This window comes from Poromitra crassiceps (assembly GCF_964638095.1).
Source record: "Poromitra crassiceps genome assembly, chromosome: 28".
In the NCBI taxonomy this organism is placed as follows: Eukaryota; Metazoa; Chordata; class Actinopteri; order Beryciformes; family Melamphaidae; genus Poromitra; species Poromitra crassiceps.
Genome location: NC_139651.1, coordinates 19,864,642 through 19,877,980, shown reverse-complemented (window position 1 = coordinate 19,877,980; position 13,339 = coordinate 19,864,642). Strand labels below are relative to the sequence as shown.

General features: G+C 42.8%; 1 protein-coding gene across 1 annotated transcript in view; it reads left to right on the top strand.

Moving 5' to 3' along the window:
• mettl15 (methyltransferase 15, mitochondrial 12S rRNA N4-cytidine) overlaps positions 1 to 12,626 on the top strand; it is a 57,917-nt gene extending 45,291 nt beyond the window's left edge. Inside the window, exons 4-6 of the mRNA XM_083662324.1 lie at positions 6,163 to 6,354; positions 8,038 to 8,216; positions 11,926 to 12,626. Of these exons, the coding sequence (XP_083518450.1) occupies positions 6,163 to 6,354; positions 8,038 to 8,216; positions 11,926 to 12,356 (802 nt within the window). The 3' untranslated portion in view covers positions 12,357 to 12,626. The remainder of the gene's footprint in view (positions 1 to 6,162; positions 6,355 to 8,037; positions 8,217 to 11,925) is intronic.
• Positions 12,627 to 13,339: the final 713 nt, after the last annotated feature.

Genomic DNA, 13,339 nt, shown 5'->3' with positions numbered 1-13,339 from the left:
GCGGAGCTCAATTGCACAGTGGCAGACATTTGTTTTAAGACTCAAGCTAAAGGTCAGTTCATGTCCTGTGGCTCTGATCCAAAAAGAAAAGAAAAGATGGCCATTGGTGATGCTAAACAAATAAGCCCCCTATGGTTATGAATATTGCTTAAATAAGGCTTCTTTTAATTCAGAGTCTTAAATATTTCACACGACTTCATGTTTTCATTGTACTCAGTCTCGAGGGTTTTGAGTATTTATATTTTGGAAAGTGTTCCAATTCTGCCTTTCTATCAAATACATTTTCTGATCCCATCTAATATCTTGTTGTAAATGTTGATGTATGGTGGACTCACCACGTCACTATCATAATTTATCTAGGGACTCACCACGTCACTATCGTAGCTTTCTAGGGACTCACCACGTCACTATCGTAGCTTTCTAGGGATCGTAGTAGTAGAGGTAGTTTTCTAGGGATGGCATTTGATTCCAATTCCTGGATTAAAACAAGTACAGATCATGCACGGGCCTACGGCGCCTAGACCAAATTTGGTGGCGACAACATGAAAATCTAAAAAGTAAATGTCATATGACTGTTTCAGCTGTGGTAGTGCTGTTGCCTCACAGCACGAAGGTACTGGGTTCTATTCCCCAGCTGGGGAAGCCTACAAAAACATGTCATCCCTGTGGTACAAAACACTAGAAGTACAAAATATGATCACTGTCCTTAAAAGCTGACGAGCAGAGTAAAAGCAGGTAACAAAAGCTGCACTGCAATGGCACCCTCTTTATAGAATAGTCTCCCCGTCTCCATAAGGGACAGCCCCACCCTCCCCGTCTCCATAAGGGACAGCCCCACCCTCCCCGTCTCCATAAGGGACAGCCCCACCCTCCCCGTCTCCATAAGGGACAGCCCCACCCTCCCCGTCTCCATAAGGGAAAGCCCCACCCGTGCTACTTTTAGAGGTCAACTTAAACAATGGCTGAAGTCCAACCAGTCATGTGACCACAGGTAATATGTTTTCTTTTCTTTTTTTTTTGTGTATTGCTACTATGTATTTTTAAGTGTAATTGCTGCTATGTATTTTAGAGTGTATTGCTGCTACTTATGTTTTACGTATTTTTGAGTGTATTGCTGCTACTTATGTTTTACGTTTTATGTATTCTGTGTTTTATGTCTTTCGGGGACAACGGATGGAAATTAGCCTCGTGCTAAATCCGGCAATTTTTACACTCATATTATGTTCCAGGTGATTGTATCTGCTTCATGGCTTTTGTGTTCATTGATTTTGCACTGTCCCGTCCAAATAAACAAATACATTTGAGGTAATGGGGGCGGGGCTCCGGGACTGTGAGCTGTCCAAGGTGCTGAAAGAGTCCATGGCAGCAGTAGTTTCTGCGGCAAAAAACCGACCCTTGACTAAGATGAGACTAAAATACTCCGAATTTTAGTCGACTAAAACTTGACTAAATAAACAGGATGAGGTTGGCTAAATATGATGAAAACTAACAAGGACATTTGACACAGGACTAAGACTAGATTTTTTTAAACAAATAAACGACAAAAAATAGTAGTCTTGCAAACTTTGTGTCTTTGTTTTGCTTTTTAAATGTGTCTTATACTCAATGCCAGGTAGCATCAAAAAGACTTTGAAAGGTCTTAAATTGCAGATTGCATTGCAACATGATCAGGTCCACAGAACACCATTAATCAACCATCCATGCCACAATACAATACACAGTACAATACCAATACAATACCAATACAATACATGCACACAGTCTGTATTTACTTGCCATAGTTTGTACAGGAAATGTACAAAGAACCAATCAACTTTGAGATTATGGCATATACAGTAGCAACACAATTAAATGTGTCAAATCAAAATCAGATTCATATAGGAATCAATTAATGTTCATCAATACAAACTAAAATGTCATGTGGCAACAAACAAATCAACAAAATACATTGTGGCATGGCATACAGAACACTTTAATTACATTACACAACATTAATAATCGGGTAAATGAGATTTAATCAGAATTTTGAATGGCAAAAAATATATTCTAAAGCAACTGAGAGCTATGGTTGTAAAGTGGTCCAGGCTGGAGATGCTGTGTACTACTGATGCAGGGCTGGTAGGGAAGAAGTAACAAAGGGATTGTGCGTCTGATGGGGGAGTACAAGAAAGCCTCAACTATAGATTTTTCAACAAATTAACGACTGTGCAAGATGGTGAATAACAGCAGCGCAGCAACAGGAAAGCCCTGGCAGTGTGGGTGGGATGCTCCCTTGCCCCTCTCTCGATCGTCAGTGGGTGTACGAATAGAGGACCTGCCACAGTGTGTTCTTCTCTGGAATGCCCCTAGTTAATCTTCTAGTTGATAGAGACTCGCCAAAGTGATGTACATTCAAGAGACAATTTTAGAATTTTGTAAAATAATTGAATGTAGGAGAGGATAAACTATGAAACTTAGTCATGTTGGTACTCAGATTAGGGATGGGGCCGATCCGATCCAATATCGGTATCGGGTGCCGATATTGGCACTAATTCACGGATCGGAATCGGGATATTATTATTATTTTATTTATTATTATTATTATTTTTTGGCAATTCCAGCGCGGGCCGCACAGGGGGCGCTGGCCATAATTTGCCCATGTATAATAGTATCCTTCTTTGCCTTGTATATTTTCTTAATTTTGTCTGCTTTTTGCAAGGTATATTTAAAAAAATAACTTTAATTCGCCAAATCTTTGCCTATACTGTATATTCAAGAAAAATATTGGTATCGGCATAATATCGGTATCGGCAGATATCCAAATTCAGGTATCGGAATCGGATCAGAAGTGAAAAAATGTGGATCGGTGCATCCCTAACTCAGATTTGCCAGTGCTCCACCAGAGGTCATGACCATTAGGCCTTTTTACCTCCGCCAAGGAGGAGGTTATGTTTTTGGTGCTGTTTGTCCGTTTGTTTGTCTGTTTGTTTGTTAGCAGGATTATGGAAAAACTATTGGTCCGATTCTTATTCAGCTTGCTGGGAGGATGTAGCATGGGCCAACAAAGAACACATTCAATTTTGGAGCGGATCCGATCTGGATCGGGTCAAGGGAGGGGGCGGGGCTAGGGAAAAGGGGCTGTAGCTAGAGATAGGAAGGTCCACAGCCTTATAATAGAAGAGTTGTGACATCTCCATTCACTCCAATGGACCAGTTTTTTCACCTCACAAAAATTCCCGTAATATAATCGGGCCACGTTTAACGTAGGGGGCAAGCCGAATAATAATATAAGTTCAGTGTGCAATAAAGACAATTGGCACGTAAGGTATACTTACTCTACGGATTTGCTTACTTGCTTTGACGTACTCCACTATTTTGCTCCTACCGCATTTAATACTGTTTACTATTTATACTGTTTATACTGTTTATTCCATGCTATGTTGTGTTCTTTCTTCTTATTCTGCTTATTTTACTATCGCATTACTGTATGTTATTTTATGCTATGTGTGTTATGTGAACGAGCAACTGTAACTTGTCCCAATTTCCCCCCGGGGATCATTAAAGTCTTTCTGATTCTGATTCTGATTCTGATAAGTAAGGTTCTGGATTAAGCAGCGCTGTCGAGTTGCAGCAAAATGGACCGTTTGTGATGTACTTTGAAAGGGTCAGACGTTTAAAGAATCAAATATATATTATCAGCTTTATTTTTGTAGCATTCAAACGTAGCGCAAGACCCCTTCCTGGCATGCATTTTGGACCTCCGCTGGTGCCACTCTCTTGCTAGATTACTCTGGGAAGGTCGTAGAGAGAGTCAGGGTTCAAGGGGTGGGTAGGGGGAGCGGCTGGGGCAGGGTTCGAGTTATGGGGGGACCTACAGTATGGGGTCTTGGACCCCATAGCTAGAGTCTGGGACCCCATAGTCAATAACACCTGTGGGACCCCCACAATATAGCCTTTTTTTTTTCCCTCCTCTCAAATAATTTATTTTTCAATGTAAGAATTAAATTATTTATGTTAACTAGATAAATAGGCTACATAAGAAACATGTTTTCAGTTTTCCAAAACTACCGTGTGAATTGTTGTTTGTGTGAAATAGGCTGCATTTCACCTCCAAGCCACCATGCGTCGCCCATGAGCGCGTGTTCTACTACTACAACCCAGCTGGCGGAGAAGAAGCCAAAGTGTGTGCAACATCACATGATGTCAACAGCCTGCCCTGCCCTGGCTGAGCTAACAATTCATCTTTAGCTAGCAGCGTTACCATGCCGCCGAAAAAAGGCTGAAGCCGCCAACGGGGTTTACTAGTCTTGATAACTTCGGTTTTGTAAAGAGACAAAAAACTGCTAACGGACAACAACCTGTTGTTAGCGCGGCAGCTAGCACCACTGAGTGCTACTGAAGTTGCTAGTACTAGCTCTGCTGCCAGGTCTGATGATGATGATGATGATGATGATGTGACAGCCAACGTGGATAACGTTACCGCGGCCACGGGCTAGGGTTCTGATCCGACTCACAAAATTTGCATGTCATAGCAGACTGGAGCATAGGTTGAGGTGATGTCTCGTCATAGAAGCTGGGTTAGCTGGCTCAGCCTGGTTGGGGGCGTGGTCAGGGTGTGGTAAATGCCCCGTTCTATCCATTCAGCAAAGTTACAATTTAGCTGCTAGCCCAGCCCAGGCAGACACGATCGGGGATTTAACCACAGAAGTAAACACACATCTGAATAGACGTCTTGTGTTCTGCTCTAGAATCCCCAAACCTGTAGTTTAGAGCCGCAGCACCGTCCTTTGGTGAGTCAGCCCATTGAGATATATGGGGGGTTTTACCAGCCGTTTAACATTTGGTGGGCGTTCCCAGTTCCCACACATGCCGACTGTCTCTATTGCTTTGGTGGAGGTCTGCACTCTCTAGTTGTGCACTTCCAACTTCTAGTTGGTAAATGAGCCCATATTGAGCTCAGAAAATACTTGTTCATGTCATAATAATGACACATTATTACCAATGACACATTATACTTATTATACACATTGTACCGAGTGCAAAAACACTTCACACTTGTTGGGGAGAGCTTTTGCAGTGGCTTCGATGAAGTATGAAATACTTTGGGATGTTGTTTTACATTTAGAAATGACAATCAGATTTTGTTAGTCATTTCTGTTTAAATAAATAATAATCTTTCTAGCGACCCATTTGAGTATTTGGGTGCCACAAACAGGCTCTGAACATTATCATTGGGAACCTGCAATAGTTATAGATGCTGAATCGTGTTGCGCTCTTCTGCCATCATCTTTGTTCACACCGTCTTCAAAGGTCACATGAAAAATGCATGAATGTGGCTGGAGGATCTCAGCACCTTTCTCATGCATGAGAAAGTGACGAAACAAACAGGCCCATATTTTGCTAATTTTGGCGCAGTGGCGATTATTATGATGACGCTCACTCACAGGACAGAGTCCCTGTCTCTGTCCTGCGGTATTGGGGAGATTATTCATGAGACCAGAGGGAAGAGCACCTCCTACTGGTCCTCCAACACCACATCCACAGGAATGTAATGCAGGAGCCACTGGTGCTGTCCCTTATCCATGTCACTGGATGGAATGTTGGCCTTTGTCAATGCAATTGAAGTGTAAAAGTGAAAAGTGAAAACATTTGGTCAAATGTCAAGAGATATCATTTATTACAGTTCCATTTCCCTAGTTACATGAATTTGAACTCCAGGGCGAGGTAATATGTTTTTTTAACACTGTGGTTATTTAAAGGTAAAGTCCCAACGATTGTCACACACCTGAGTGTGCGAAATTTGTTCTCCGCATTTGACCCATCCCCTGGAGGAGCGGTGAGCAGCAGCAGCTGAATCATTTGGTGATCTAACCCCCCAATTCCAACCCTTTGATGTTGAGTGCCAAGCAGGGAGGCAATGGGTCCCATTTTTATAGTCTTTGGTATGACTCGGCCGGGGATCGAACTCACAACCTCCCAGTCTCAGGGCGCACACTCAAACCACAAGGCCACTGAGCTGGTGACATGTTGTTACATGTTACCCATCTCATTGAGTCTATTCGTTATGGTAAACAAGACAGAATTAAACCCGTTTTGAATGGAACATTATTTATTTATAACTATAACAAATGAAAAAAAATTGTTTAATTCACACCTTATTTCTCCCCCTCATCCTTTCTCCAGTGGTCAGGTGCAACCATTGCTTGGCAGATTCAGTGAGCTTGAAGCCATGCTGCCTGAAATGAAGATGAAGCCAGGTACTATTGATGCTATCCTCTTGGACGCAGGCTGCTCCTCCATGCAGATGGATCAGCCAGAGAGAGGCTTCTCCCTCAGCAAGGATGGACCTTTGGATATGAGGATGGACGGAGCCAGGTAAGAGCTCTGCAACATATGCATGCATGTACTGTACGTCCACTAAAGCAGCCCATGCATGTACTGTACGTCCACTAAAGCAGCCCATGCATGTACTGTACGTCCACTAAAGCAGCCCATGCATGTACTGTACGTCCACTAAAGCAGCCCATGCATGTACGTCCTGCCTGGGCTCTGGCCCGTGCATGTACTGTATGTCCACTAAAGACAACGCTTTTTGCAACAGACAGGCTCAGTTTGTTAGAGAGATCTTTACCTTCCACTTGAAGGTTTACTCATTAGAGTAACAACATAACATCAAAGCTTCTCCATACACCATTGTTTGAAAATCACTGTGTAGACTGATTGCCTTGTTAAATTGTACTAGATTATGGATGCTGGGTGATTTGCTCTCATATAAAGTGAGAAAATTGAAATCAATACAAACTTGACACAAAATTAAAGATTGATTGATTGATTTCTTTATTTTATTTTTATTATTTACTTGCCATGTAAGTAAGGTGTTGGCAACACAGTTATATTATTGTGTTAATGGGTTAATGGTAACTAATAGGTTGAATTTGGAGAAGCACATTGAAAAGTTGGGAAAACAAGAGTAGTGTATATAATGATCTTCAGTGTCTGTAAAACAGCTGCCCAAAACAAATGTTCATGGCTATTCCCAAAGCATGTTTTTCAGATAAAATGATAATCACTGGAAGACTTTTTATTATTATTTGGACAGTAGACACACTGTTAAACTGCTCTGACATAAATTACATCAGTGTTCACCAACTAGTAGATTGGGATCTGGTAGATCTCAGGGTGCTTACCGGTAGATCCCAAAATATTTTTTGGAAGAGTGTAACTTTGTAGTGTCAGTGTCTTGCATTCGCTCAGTCTGTGCATGTTTATTGCAAACGGACAATTTACATGAACAAATACTGTTTATTGCTCATTGATTATTGCTTATCATGGAAATTATAAACAGCATTTCATTTATCATGTCATGTCAACCCGCACTGAAGTATGGAATACAACTTTATGAACATTTTTGTAATTATGTTTTGGTGTGTAGGCACCTCTGACCATAAATATTTATAACATATATTACATAAATATTTAAATTAACACCTAACAAAAGCTGACATGAGAATTGAATCTGTTATCATGACTGTGCCAGGTAGTGACTGATATGAGGCTTTTGTTGAGGCAATATTAACCAGTGTTCACTGAACTCTTACTAATAGCTTGTGTTTGCTACATGATATTATAGACCCTAGAAACTAATGGCACTTCGAATGTGAAACTATATTACAAAAGGTGACATTATGTACTTGTAAAAGTTGTAATATTTAACAAGCTTAAATCGACGTGCAGGTATACAACAGTATGTATTGCACTTTACATATTCTTCAATGTTTTGTAATAAAGAGAGAATTCATCATATTAATTTACAGTGTCAGCATAATGCAGCAACCCTCCAGTGAAGGCAATAACAGTGTTATGAGCTTTGCACAAGCTGTATTTTTCCCTCCTCCCCTCCCCCCATCATTCCCCTCCTCCCCTCCCCCCCCCCCCATCATTCCACTCACAAGTGTCAGCCATACAGCTTCCCAGCTGTATCTCAGAGTTGTCAGGATTCGCCACTGTCAGCAAGGACGTGACGTCAAGCTGCTTAATTGGGCTGTTGTTTGTGCGTAGGTACCCCAACATGCCCTGTGCTGCTGACGTGGTGAATGCCTTAGATCAACAGGCTCTCGCATCCATCCTCACTGCATATGGGGAGGAAAGACACGCCAGGAAAATAGCTTCAGCCATTGTGGAGGCACGCGGTGTCTACCCCATCACCCGCACACAGCAGCTGGCCAGCGTGGTGGCAGGTAACTAGCTACACAATCCTCATTAATTCCCTGCAGCATTCTAGAGGCTGTAGAGGTGGTGCGGGGGGGGGGGACACAGGGGGTGCTGGGGGGGGAACACAGGAGTGGAGTTATTAAGGCTGGGGGGGGGGGGGCACAGGGAGTGCTGGGGGGAACACAGGAGTGGAGTTATTAAGGCTGCCTCCCGGTGGGACCCATTTGTCTCTGAAAATGACGATGGACTCTGATCTCAGCCATCATCCTCTCTCCTGTCTCTCCTGTCTCTGTTTTGGGTGCGTCTCTGCCACACCTTTCTATCAAATAACAATGAAGAGGATGAGGTGAAGACAGAGCTGGAGGTGACTGGAATAGGGCTTGGCTGGAATAGGGCTTGGCTCATGGTTCCACAACAAACTGAGTAGCACACACATTAGCCCCTGTTCCCTCCATCATATTCCTCTTCCTCTTTTTCCCCACCCTACATCGTTCCATGCCCCTCTCTGCACCTCCCTCGCTCTGTGCCACTGACATGCACATGTGAACGCAAGTACAAACACTCATATATGCACACACACACACACACACACACACACATATTCACTCATAAACACTCATATATGCACACACACACATATTCACTCATAAACACTCATATATGCACACACACACATATTCACTCATGCATAAGGCCGGGATTACTCTGTCTCCATCGATTATCTTCTAGACGTATGTCCTCAGATTTGAGCTGTTGAGTGAGCAAGATGATTTGAATAGTTATTGCGCATAGCAGCATGTGCGTCACACAGGGAGAACAGGTGCTAGTGAGTGAGGTGAGTGCAGCAGTTGCCTTGATCTCTTCTGAGGAGCAGAGCGAGTCACCACCAATGTTTATTCCAATCAATCCAAGAGGTCTTGACTTGTGTAAGTTCCAGGGGGTCTACAGTATGCTTGGCCACTTGTGACCCTGTTGTGCTACAGATCGAGGAGGAATGACAAGGTTTTGTGTGGCGGAATCACTTTGGGGTCTGAGGTGTGGGACTACTGACACATATTCTTTTTCTCTTTCTCTCCATATCATCATCTCCTCTCTCACATGCTTACTGCAGGTGCTTCTCATTGAGGTTGTAGATCCCTGAAGTGCCGTTGAGGCTGAGCACTCCACACTTTTGCTCTCTTGGACTGTATGTTTAGTCGGTGGCCGGACACTGGCTCAGCTTGTCTTTGCTGCTAACAGCTCCCTCTAGGTGACCACTTGGGTCTGATTTGAAGTAAATTACATTGTATTTCCTGCTTAATCAAATAGTATTAGTAGTAGTAGTAGTAGTATTAGTAGTAGTAGTAGAAATCTGTATAAATGTGAACAAATATGACAGAAAATGATATTTGGGATTCTGGCTATCAGGAGAGAGAAGAATTAAGCAGCATGACTATATAGCTGGAACATGGAATGTAGACAAACTCTTATTGGATGTCAAGGGAGAGAAACAGTTGCAAATGATGCTAGCAGTTTATTAATGAAGGCAAGTAGATTTATTTGAAAAGAAAAAATATATATGATATTTTGTAATGACAATGTACGGGAACAAATTAAACCTGTATTGTAGTAGGAGTGTGCGTCCAGAATTTGTTTGCCTTACACCACTTGCTTTTAAAACTGACTGATGCTTCTTCTTTTTCATTCAGTTATCTCAAATGTTTTGACATATGTTTCAATCAAGCTATATCAGCTATTAAAGGAACAGCTCACCTTAAATTAAGTGATTAGCCCCATGTTCGTCAAAATTGTATTGAGGTTTGTACGACCACCACCACACATGGAGGTAGCCCACATAGCTCCTTCGGCTTCTCAGCCTTCCCCCAAACTATTGAAGTTAACCTTGTTATTTTAAGGTTATTTAGCACTTTGGCCACAATACCATCCAGTTTTGTGCCTGGATCTGAGCGCAGACACAGGTGTGGGCGTGCCCCATGCCAAACCAGGTGTGCCCCCGCAAAATGCTTGCCTTCTGCTATCGCCAGCATGCCGCAAATTCTTTGTTTGCACATAATTTTAAGAGCACCTAAAAGCAGCTCTTAAACAGCTCTTAGAGCAAAAATACCCCGCTGCGCTTGAGCGCACCATTAGCAGCACAGTGCAGGGGAATTCCTTTTGGATACGTCATTACGCACGATGTCCCATTAAAATACAAACGCCAGGACATCAAATTCTGCCAGGCCACCACACCTGTGAATAATTCAGGTGGTTAAAACCGCCCAAATCCCGTTTGCGCCGCGTGCAGGTGAAATGTTTAATAGCAGATGACTTGGGAACGCCCATTAATTTGCGCTGCGCCCGGCGCAAGCGCTTAATTGCCGTTTTTGCCACGATAGAGCCCATAGTGATTGAATTGGATTAGTGATTAAATAATCATTGGAGATAATTGTTTGTCCCCAAGGAAATTTATATCCAAAGCAAGAGAAGCTCAATTTCATGCAGGTCACATGCAGTCACTCCAGACACGTGTTTTCAGCATTCACAGTATTCATGACGTAATACGTCTTGAGTGTTGCATTATGTGGCTGCCTCTAAATGGTATTTTGGAACTTTAAAATGGTCAAGTTGAGATCCACACAGTGTGGTGATGCCTTCACAGTGTGGTGATGCCTTCACTTGTCAAAGGTGCTCTTTCTCCACAATGTGGGAAATTGTTAGTCAAGAAAGAGCCATTGCATTATTGTCGAGCATAAAAGGCATAATAACTCTTCCTGGACATGAATTCCACAGAGCTGTAAAGAAACAGGAGAGTTTATGTCTTTGCAAAAATTAGCAGAGGTTAATTTGTGAGCCATTTGAGTAAGAGATGATCACTTCATATTTCTTTGTGCTGTTCATTCCGCCTGCTTTCACCTTCAGTGAAACTGGAGATATAGCAGCAAGATGGTCGTGTTGTTAGTTTATCCTGTGTAACACATTCACAATGTTATGGCTCCTTCTTAACAAGCTATTTTTCCTTCTCTGTGCACCTCTTAATTTCCTCTCTTCTCCCTGGCTTCTGTCTGTGGGACCTTTGAAAGAGAAATTAGAAAGAAACCATAGAACTTGGCAAGGGCAGAGCAGGGCTGCTCCTCGCTGTGCAGGCTTTGTATTGATTGCAGGGTGAGTCACACCTAAAGGCTGTTGAGTGCAGGCGAAGAAGAGAAATGCCACACCATGCCACACCGCTCACTTCTCTCCATCTACATTTCTCTTTCTGTCCATGTCTACTTGTTTGTTTCTGTCATTTTTTTCTTCCCTGTGTCGTTATTGTCTTTGTTGGCGGCCCTCACGGTACGACTTGGCCATTCCATGCAGACGTCCCCTGATGATATGAAGCAGCTAGGCATGGCCGTGTGGTGCTAGTTATGGTGGACACCAAAGGATTTCCAACTAATTATTAAAAAAACAAAAACAAAACAGATAATTTAATTTTAATTGAATTACACAAAAAACTATTGAAATTGAAGGGGATAACCACTATTTCCCTGTCTGATTTAGAAAATCTACGAACACCGGATTGTACAGGAAGAAGGTCTAGGAAGTCATAGAGGGATGTTTTGAAACCTTGGATAATTTACTTTTAAAATTTAAAACAGCAGACAACTGAGCGTTGCGTGGCCTTTCTAAAAAAGAAAGGAAAAGGATATTGACGACACAGAGAGGATTTGTTATGAGTGATCTGACCACTGACCTTGAGCCTTTCTTTGTCTCTAGGATCTTTTCCTGCTGCTGCCATCTTTGCACGCAAAGACCAACTGCAGCGCCCCTCTCATGTGGCCACTAAAACCTTCCAGGCACTGCGTATCTTTGTGAACAACGAGCTGAACGAGCTGTACGCAGGCCTGTCTGCTGCCCAGGCGGTCCTGAGACCAGGAGGACGTCTCTGCGTGCTCACCTTCCATTCACTAGAAGACAGACTGGTCAAACGCTTCCTCCAGGGAGACGACTTGTCCACTCTGACTCAGCGGCGCTTCCACCGGAGGAAGCGAGGAGACGGGAAGGACGAGGGGGAGGAGGGGCAAACAGACGGAGGGAGTGGTCACTGGTTTCCTCTGCGAAGAAAAGTGCTCACGCCACAAGTGGAAGATGTCAAAGAGAACCCTCGAGGACGCTCCGCAAAACTCAGAGCAGCAGTCAGGCGCTAATACCCCCGTTCAAGACAACTCGGACCACCGGGAAAAAAATGGGTTCCGACCTGTAAAAAGTGAATTGAACGGTCGCCCAGGCCGGAATTACTGCTCGGAAATTCGGGTATCATTCAGAGCTCCGCTTTGTCCGAGTTGACGTCATATCCACACATCTCATCCAAAATGTTGCATTACCGCCTCCACTTCCCAGAACCCTCCTTGGTTTTTCCCAGTGTTTTCCCTCCGACCAGGAAGTGCAGCGTGAACGCAAATATACCTGGGGCGGAGGTTCCCGAGTTGAAACTTCCAGCGGTCCGAGTTGAGTTTTTGAAAATAGGCATAAACAGACATGGGTCATTAAAAGTGCTTGAATTTATATACATGCATTTTGTACAAGAATATATATATATATTTTTTTGTACTTAACATTGGTAAGGTTTAACACAGCACAGTTGAGAAGTGTTCACACATTCAAGCCTCTCTCTTTTTAATTGTTGTCTGTGAGTTTCTGTAAAGCAGCTAGTTCATCATTATAAAAGAAATCTCAGTGTTTTAACAGTAATGAATGTTGGTCCGTGTCTCAAACTGTGCTGTGTTGGCTCCTTGAATTTGAGGGAATTGGGCCTGGAAAGTCCTTGAGTTGGATGTTGAAGGTGTGGGAGAACCTTGTGAGGCAGCTGGATTGGCGTAAGATCACAACAAACCAGCTGGCAGCATCGGCTTAGCTGTGGGAACCGTGAAATACAGTTTGAGCTAGTCTGTGGCAGTAGTCACTTTTTATGCTGAATATAAAATGTAAATTAAGGAAAAAGTAGCCTTCAGTATGCTTGCAGTGCTAGTGTCTATTGTTATTTTGTTCTGTTACTTGGGTACAGTATACTCATCGTCTTTAACTTTAAAGTAATAAAGTGCTTTGGAATATACTGCTTATAGCTGTAACTAGAATGATGTTTAATTTGGATGTTTCTGGAAATAAATTCAAATTTGTTCTCTTCTAATTT